Here is a 9422-nt window from a genome sequence, read left to right on the forward strand (position 1 = left end):
AATGTGAGAGGGAGGGGTGACTAACACCAGCGACTTTTATCCTCTTAATTCCTCTGTGATGAAGAATGTGACTGTTTGGATGATGTAGCATTCGTGACTAACCGTGACTGTTCAGGGCCAGGACTAAGCCTTGGTTTTTCTCACATTTTCTTTGTTTTCTTGTTCTTCTTCTCACTTTAGTAACACAGGTCACAATAATCTTAAGCCAATCTTGTTGTTTTGACGATTTTTTTCGTTTTTGATCGGCAGACTGACGAACGCCATCGCGTTCCCTGCAGCTTGAAGGGGGATTCCGATGGATTTCAAAAGCAAACATCGCAGGGCTGAGCGCCCAGATGGTTTGACCCAGATCCCGGCCTTTTGTTTTTGAATGCTTTAGCCAGAGAGTGATAGAGCTGGAAGATTTACGTAAACAACATCTGTGTGGGCATAGCCTTATCAAAACAGGAGTTGTTTTCAGTCAGTCAGTTTTGCTCATTGATGCGACTCGAAGGGAAATCTGAGGAGTTGAAGACATCAGGACAGGAAGGGCGTTTTGTTCATGTTTAATGCTGTACTGATTTGATCTGGTTTTATTGTGTTTTGAATTGAGCTTTTAAATTAGCTTTGTCATTAGTTTTTATGCCTTCTTTTCTCTTACTTATTGCAGATGTTCAGCACTTTGTTTCAGCTGTTGAAGCTCCACAGCTGAAACAAAATTGCTGATGACACTCTTATGATTATGCAGCAGGGAAAATGCCCGACTTCTTCTCCATAAATCTATTTTTTGAACACGGTTATTGACTCTGTATTTTTGACAAACTCCAGAAAATCAACACGCATTAGCAAATGAGAAACAAAGAAGTCCATGAATGAATGTGATCAAATTGAATTGGTACAGGGAATAAGTCATACAGGGAAAAAAATGACTAGATAGCCAAGAGTTGAAAAGTATTTAGTAAGGATGCAGTGCTAAATAATGTTAGCTTAGCTCTAACTTTAAAAAAAATGTTTATCTATCTAGGTATTTAGTACATTTCAATACGCTAATTACAATTAGCGTAATTAAAGTTAGTGGATAACTAACTTTAATAACGCTACATCACAAATGACCTAACTTACATACAAGTGTTTGTATTTTGCTTAAAACGTAAGCTGTTCGGGATTTGGTGCCAATTTCATTTTTAATTGCTGCCTTAAAAGCATACGGACAAAAAAAAAACCCCCAACAAAAACGTATTTTCCCTGCAGTTAATGACGATAACCTGAGCAACCGGGCCAACCAGACCGACGCCATAATTACCATCCACCAGTTTCAGGGTGTAGACTGGAGGCGGCGGGCAGGAAGTGGATGATGAAGATGGCCTCGGGCTGTAAACACCACCTGCTAACTTTATGGCTCTTCCCCCCCCCCCAGCAGTGGCGTTTGGTCCACAAGCTGCTCTTACGGCACTTTGCATAACTTTAATACCCCCCCCCCCTCTCTCTCTCTTACCCCCGTAATAAATCAGGGTGAGATCATATTGGGAAGGAAGGATGTGATTCCGAATTCCTTCCTAATCCGCAGGAAACGACACGCCGAGGGAAGCTGTTTGCCAGGGGAAGTCTTTTAGTAAGCAGGAGATTAACAGCACCGAGTCATTTCTGGTGCCGAGTCGTGCCAGCCTCCACCCTCTAATAAAGGATTAACCCTGTGAGCTGTGTGGTCTCGCAAAAAAAAAAAAAAAAAGAGAGAAAAGAAAAGTGGAACACCGGGAAACATCGCAGCTCCTCCATCTAATCGTTTTCAGATGAAATGAAGACATCGAGACGAGCGACGGTTAGTCTTTCGACAAGTTTATTGCAAAACATAAACATTGATTTCATCACATAATTAAGAAGCAGCTTGACATGTGAGGTCATGGTATTTCAAGGGTCAGACATGAGCAAGATGAATCACAGTAAAATAAAATTAAAAAAATGTCCAAACGGGGTCCCGTGTTGAAAGTCCGACGTGCACGAGCCCGGTTTGTTAGAGCACCATATGAATGCAGGATGTCGGACAGTCCAGCAGCAGTAGTATTGATTTCACGAAGTCCACAAGAGCAGCTGAATGGGCCTCGGCTGCCCTTCCTCTTTCAGTGTTCGCGTTGGGTTTCCCGTCATGAAGGCAGGGGGGGAGAAATTCCCTGAATTTCGGGTCTGGCCTCTGCGTTTCTGCACGGGTCGACCTGTGGTCAGCGGCTCACCGCTTCTGCTTCTTCTGATGAGCACCCTGCTGCTGCTGCTGATTCACAAACACACAGTCTGACTCAGCAGCTGTCACTTGTTTTGGAGTCATTGAACTGAAGATGAGTCACAGGGAAACAAGAGGCATCGCAAACCACAACTCCCCCCCCCCCCCTTCAGTTTCTTCCTCAAACTTTCCAGACCTCTGGCCTCCTTCCTCGTTCTCTTTCTCCGTCTTTCTTCGGGGCTTTTACCTGCCCCGGTAGGCACACCGAGTTTGGTCTACTCCTTCCGTGGCACCTGTAATCCTTTTGTCCCGGGACTGCTGATGTAGGTCAGCTCGGCGCTTACACGGAGTTGACAATCACTCGATTTCAAACAGTCCAACAAAAGGCTAGTTTGTCTCTTTCTTTCAGAAGGCAGGTATGACTTGATTCAGAGACAAAGTGGCCAGGGACTCTCCAGCCCCGACGCGACAGCTGGCCAACGGAGCGTCATACCTCTCCTCCCCGGGCTCTAGCCTCGCCCTCTTGCTGGGAAGGAAGTCGGGCGCCGCCGACGCTTTGCCCCGGCGTTTCCTGGACTGCCTCGCCGGGCTCAGGTTCTCTTTTTCTTCGACAATGTCAAAATCATAGTCATCCACCTTACTGTCCGACTCCTCTGTGGCAGTCTCTGAGGAGTTTCTGTCCGACAGGGGCTCCGGCTGAGGTTCCGGCAGCACCGGGCTGGAGCTGGTGTCCATCGCCTCCTCCGGAGCTGACAGCCCTCCGCTCGGCGCCTCGCTCTCCCGGGAGGAGTGGTAGATGTCCCGGGCAGACTTCATGACCAAGGACAGCAGGAGGCTCCGGTGAAGCCTCAGTCCCCCTCTCTGAGTCCGAGAGGCGTACAGCTTACTTATCGACACGGCCAGTATCCGCCTGGCTTCGATGTTCACTTCCATTGCTGTTGTGGCACTCATTGTTTGATTTCTATATATAGCCTATATATATATATATTTATATATATATATATATATACACTCGTAATTACGCACGGTTTGACACTTGTATCAAAGGCAGTGATGGTTGTTTTGGCTCTAAATATCACTTCACTTCTCAGTTTCTAATCTATATCGGAGTTCGATCTTCTGTTGTTCACCAGTCGGTCTTCTGTGGTGCTCGGAGAAATGAGAGTACCCGAGTAGTAGGGCGGCGTTTTATTTAGTCTATGACGTAAAGTGGACTTCATTCCTCAGTTAGTGACAAGCAGGCGCCTCCCACACCTGCTGTGGCTACACCCCCCAGGCGCACACAAAACACACACACACACACACACACACACACACACACACACACACACACACACCTACTCAGACACACCATCTGTTCCGTCTGACGATTTTCTCTCACACTTAATCCGTGTCATTATTTAGATTTTTTTTTTTTTGCTAGAGCTGACTAATTTAATTAAATTCAGTAAGGTTGCATCATCAGCCGTTTTTCCTCTCCCTTCTTCATTTCCTCCCTTCGCGATTTTGAGAGATGATGCAGATGCAGCTTTGTATTGAGAAGATATTAGCCTGTGTTGAAATATTGTACTTAATTCACGCTATTCACGAAATTACATTATATTATATTATTATATGAAGTTCTATACACGCAAATAGAAAGTTACTGTAGCTATTGCCTAATTCACTTCTTCTAATACACATGTTATAATTTATTCATTTATTATTAACAACAACAACAATAATAATAATAATACATGTGTAATATTTATTATTATTGATGATAATAATAACGACAATAATAATAATTAATAATAGAGATAATAACAATTAGAATTTTAATCATTATAATTTTAATTGTTAACAGTAGTAATAACATTAAAAATGATTATTAGAATTTTATTAGTATTACTATTATTATTATTATTATTATGATCATTATTATCCTTTGCAATGTGTTCTAAGTACGAGTTCCTCTTTCGGATATGCACCATAAAGAAATGATGTCAGTCAGTGTTTACATTCTGGTGAAAACCCAGCCAGCGGTTCGAAGAATTTACGTGGGAGAAAAGAAAAACGTGTCCAGTTACTGCGGGGACTTTCTTTCTCTGTCAAACACACACACACGCTGCGCCATGTCACTCTGTCCCTCTCACTCACACACACACTTGCCACAGAAAAACACACGCAGAATAATACACACAGACACACGGTTTCCTTATATGTACTATCCGGTAGTAAAACGTCGCGCGCTCAGTGGAAAAGCCGTGACGCAGAGCAGAGCCCTCCTCCTCCCGGCCAGTGCGCGCGCTCTCTTTTTCTCCCCCCTCCCCTCCCCGGAGAGGACGCGCACAGCAACAGTGATGGCGTCATCTGAGCTCCATATTTGGAGTTGTCGCCGGTGTAAATAAAAGGTAACCAGGCAGCGAAACGGCTGGGTTCAAGGAGTCTGGCGAGTCTGCCTTCATTCGCCTCTATCGGAAAAATGCATCATTGAAGAACGCTAAGTCAGCAAAGGGGACCCCAGGCTGCTTTTATCGAGTGCACAAGACGCTCATTTTTTTAATGTCACATGTTTCATTGAACTTTCCAATTCTATTTTTCTTTTTCTTTACATCATGGGTCTCAAACTCCAGCCTTCAGTGGTTGTTGTGCTAGTGTATAGTCAACCTCACCTCAGTCAAATGGTAAATTGCCTCATTAGCATGCAGTCAGGTTCTGAAGATTCATCCTGATTAGCTTTTTTTGTATTTTTAATTCGGGTTTATGGAAGCAGAGATGGGCTGCACAGTGGCGCAGTTGGTAGCACTGTTGCTTTGCAGCAAGAAGGTCCTGGGTTCGATTCCCGGCCCGGGGTCTTTCTGCACAGAGTTTGCATGTTCTCTTTGGGTTCTCCGGCTTCCTCCCACAGTTAGGTAAATTGGTCTCTCTAAATTCTCCCTAGGTGTTTGTGTCTCTGTGTTGCCCTCCGACAGACCGGCGGCCTGTCCAGGGTGTACCCCGTCTCTCGCCTGGAACATTAGCTGGACATAGACACCAGCACCTCCCAAGCTTGACCCTTTAAAACCATTTTTACTTCCTTTGTGACTAACTTTGTGATTCATTTCCAAATAGTTCAACCATCAGAGAGACTATCTATGAAAATCAAAATGCAAAGTATTCCATGTTTTGTTTTGGGGTTTTTTTTTTTCCTTTTCTTTACGCGAGCTTTAAAAATCATGCACCACCAAGAAGCAGCACAAGCATTAATGGCCAAGCAATTGTTCAGTGTTGGAAAAAGGAAGAAAAAAGAAGTTGCAGCCATGGAAACCTCTCAGACAGCAGTACTTGTGAACTCGCATATGATAAAAAAACAAAGTGCTGAACTCAAACGCCACACTACACCTTAATGCTTCTGCTCATACGTTGTAAAAAATGTGGATCAAGAGCAGATACATCTTTAATCCACATTGTGGACAGAAAAAAATGATTGGAAATAAAATGCCTTATTTTGTGGCAAGGCTTGAAAATTCTTTTTCCCCGGAGCGGTAGATTTTGGAGACTTACATTGCATGTGATGTGCGAAAGCGAAGCCTTTGACTTTAGGTCTAAAGCCAGGCGTTTGCCATAGAGACGGTGTTGTGTGTTATTATCCTTGCACCGCCTCTGCCTGCGGCCAAATGTGCGGCGCAGTGTATGAACACACAGAAGCAGGGTGGGGCCTGTTTCTTCTCCAAGCTGTGTTTCTCTCTGAAGAACAAACACTGGTTGGTAGGGCCGGGAGTTGACCTAGTTGCAGAAACATGGCATTTACTGGCAGACACTGAAGGAGGAAACATGGGAAACAATAAAGACTTTTAGAAACAACAGCAGAATTTCAGAGAGTTTCGAGGTTCATCTTATCTCTATATCCCTACTTATTTTGTCTTCTTTTTTCTTTTTTTTTTCCAACCGGTTTTGCAGTGCATATTTCCATCAATGCATATAATTTACAGGAATTGGAAACTTGCTTGCATACAAATTTACAAAGGAGCAATTGCCTCTAATCAGTTGCAGCTGATTATTTTTCTGCTATGGTGACCAACTTTATTGGCGTCGATGAGTCACGCTCTGCTCTGAAAGCCCTTCGTTTGATTCAATAAAAATAGTTCTGAAAAGCCACAGCGCACTACCAGCAACCACACCAGTAACACGGATGCTGTTGCAACAGTTACCCCAGCTGTAGCTTTCTAGTAATTTTTACCAGAAGTGAGGGGGAAATAAAAATAACCTTAGAAAATGGAAAGGTGTTGAAATTTTTATGCAGTCAGACATGTATTTGCAGAAACAGACGCATTTGTTTACAGTCCAGCTAACGACGTGTAAAAAGCCAAAGGCTAATTTAATCCTTTATTGCAGCAGCATAATCTTACAATTGGACGAATTTATTCATTTGGGCAAAACGCAATTGTTTTAAACTCGTCAAAGGCACTTTTTCATTTTAACCTGTGGTGGTACCATCAATTTTGAACAACCTTGGATTGGCGTTTGAGTCACTCGCTGACTTTAGACTCATCTTACACTCTCACACTCTTTCTCAACCAAAGTCTTTGAATGGCTCGAACAGATTGTTTGTTGACAGGTGGGCCGGTAAGCAGCTTAAAGACAACTTTTTCAGTCTCCTTTTAAATCAAACCACTCCACAGAAGCAGCTGCTGCTAGATTTAAGTTCTGCTTTTGACACCGGATCATTTTCCAGTAGACTCAGTCTGGGAGAGCTGCGAATGTGAGTTTTTAAAAATGAGCGCTCGGAGATGTGCCGATAGGCATGGGGTCCATCAAGGGTCTGCGCATGGCCCCACTGCTGTTTTCTCTCTGACTTCTGCCTCTTTGTCTCTTTCTACGTTCTCTGCTGTGCCGATGACCTGCAGCTATATTCGCTTTTAACCATCAGAAGCGTTGCTGACTTGACAAAACTAGATGTACGTCCATCAAACTAGTGCCTGACAATCTAATAATAATTTCCTGCTTCTTAGTAATGAAAAGACAGATTCGATGGTCAATGTTCCTCTAAAATCTCACTATTTGTCCCAAAATCACCCTGAAAATTGACGACTGTCGTAAGTTGCTTTGAGAAGGTAAAGAACTTGTGCGCGTGGTTAGACTTGATGTATGAATAAGGTCCTTTTATCAACGTCGCTAAAATTATGCAGGCATGCTTTGTAGTGGTATTTAAAGCTACGTTAAAGACCCACTCATTCACTTTATTCTGTGTGCCATAATTCTGTTTTAAATTGTATTGTTTTCTAACAGTATTGTTTTATTCCGCATTGTTTTTACTTTATCTACTAGTAACTGTTGAGCACATTGTTTGAAAGTGCTTTATAAATTAAGTCATAACTTAGTCATAACACTTGTAGTAGCAGTTTAACCCCTTAACAATCTTTTACCCAGGAATATAACCATAATGTGACACAGTAGCCAATTTCTACCAGCTAGGGTGCACACAGACCCTAGTTTATCCTGTCACACCTAGCAGTGAACAGGACGGATAATCTTGAAAGTTCAGTGTTGGAGAACTGCAGCAAACAGAGCCACCTTGTCTCCATAATAACAATTAGACTGTACTTGTTTACCAAGTGTTTGTGAGCAACAGCTGGGGCGAATAAAGACCTTTTTATTAATTGTCTTCCCATTACGTAAACATATGAGGTTTGCGTAACTCCTCTCAGTCATTTCAAGTTGGGTTCTGCGTAAACAGGACAACAAACGTGTGTGTATGTGTCATGCCCACTGTGATGTACGGGGGAGAGTCTGTGATGCCGTGGGGCTGGAACCTCGGGTGCGTGGCATCCTAATTATTTTTGAGAACACTATGAGGTTTTAAACAAAATCGCCAATGAATATTGATAATGGTTTTGTCTTAGGTCTCTCAGAAGATCATGATCAAACACATTTGGCTATTTGGTTCACGGGATCCAAATTCAAATATGTGTTCTCAAAAGCATATTGTACAAATTAATGACGTTACAAACTACTGAAGTGTAAAAACAAGTGTTAAGGAAATATGAGTTTATTCCTAAGGTGTTTCACACCGCAGTAGCCAGAGGAGTCAATACAGCTTGCCTACACTCTACAAATAATGCCGCTGTTACTGCATTAGAACTAGAAGCCCAGAAATGATTGATTTTGGTTGACGTTCAGCTTAAGTATCACCATCTATGTACACAAATTTCTACAAAGGGTTTAGGTGGTAGGAAACGTTGATTTGGGGGAGATTAGTGCTGGTGGAATTCTTTGTATTACAGGAAGAGAAGAAGTCATGTTTTATTCCTGGATTCCTAAGCTGACGACACCAGGAAGACTTGAGGGCGCCACTGCGTAATGGATCTATTTTTAGACGCGCTCCTCTCTTACTGTGGTTGTTATCTCTGCACCAGTTTCTTTTGTTCTGCTGTGGCCCACTTGCTCATGTCAGGTGTTTTTTTTTTCCCCCAGGAGAGATGATATTCTGCCCTGCTACATCACCGTTGGTGGGGATGGCTGACGGTTTCCTCTGAGCAGAAACACACAAATCTGGACAGAAATGATATTTGTAAATCCCAGGAGTTAATATGTTCTAAAAATAAAAAAAAGATATCAAGTTATTTATCACACTTTCACTCAGGACAAGACAGATTATGTCCTCTCAACTTTTCTTTCACAAAATTCTAGGAAGTTTTTGAAGGCTTTACTCTCATGTTTTATTTGGGGAAAGTACATGGAAAGTAATATGTTCCACCATCTCACGATTGTAATGGTGCAGGTCTGAAAGCATGACTTCCTGTTTGACCTCACATTCTGGTTTTGCAACTGGCATTTTATTTTCGATTAGCAAAGAAAGACGCGCCTCCTTTTTGAAGGCAGTTCCTGTTAAGCTTTGACAACTAAATCAGTTCCTTATATCCATAAAAGTGGAAGAAATTTCCACTATAAAACATGGTGGTTAACAAGGCAACAGCATGCTGAGAGGAGGTTTTTCTTCTTTCTTTCTTTTTTTTCTTTTTTAGCAGGGACTAGGTAGCTGAAATTAGAGGCCAAATATTTGAAATTGTAGCATAAGTTCACCTTCTAGCATGAACATAAGCAATATAACGTAGACCAGAGTAGTACAGTGGTTCAGTTTAAGTCCTGCTGAGGTAAAAATGTCAGCCTTTTTGCGTGCAAAGGTGCTCCTTAACTGTAAATGCAGCAAAAAAGTGTTGACCTGGAAGGTATGTCTAAAAGTTAACCCTGCATTTTTTTTTTCAAT

The 9422-nt window shown here is 42.5% G+C and overlaps 1 protein-coding gene across 1 annotated transcript; it reads right to left on the minus strand.

Moving 5' to 3' along the window:
* Positions 1-1794: 1794 nt before the first annotated feature.
* ier2b (immediate early response 2b) lies at positions 1795-3376 on the minus strand. Its single transcript, XM_028018951.1, has one exon. It carries the CDS (start codon positions 3143-3145, stop codon positions 2600-2602), a length of 546 nt encoding a protein of 181 aa, XP_027874752.1. The 5' UTR covers positions 3146-3376; the 3' UTR covers positions 1795-2599.
* Positions 3377-9422: the final 6046 nt, after the last annotated feature.

This window comes from Xiphophorus couchianus, chromosome 5, assembly GCF_001444195.1.
Source record: "Xiphophorus couchianus chromosome 5, X_couchianus-1.0, whole genome shotgun sequence".
Taxonomy (NCBI): Eukaryota; Metazoa; Chordata; class Actinopteri; order Cyprinodontiformes; family Poeciliidae; genus Xiphophorus; species Xiphophorus couchianus.

Excerpts from the sequence above, each read along its gene's own strand:
- ier2b (XM_028018951.1), bottom strand. The coding sequence starts at position 3,145 with ATGAGTGCCACAACAGCAATGGAAGTGAACATCGAAGCCAGGCGGATA.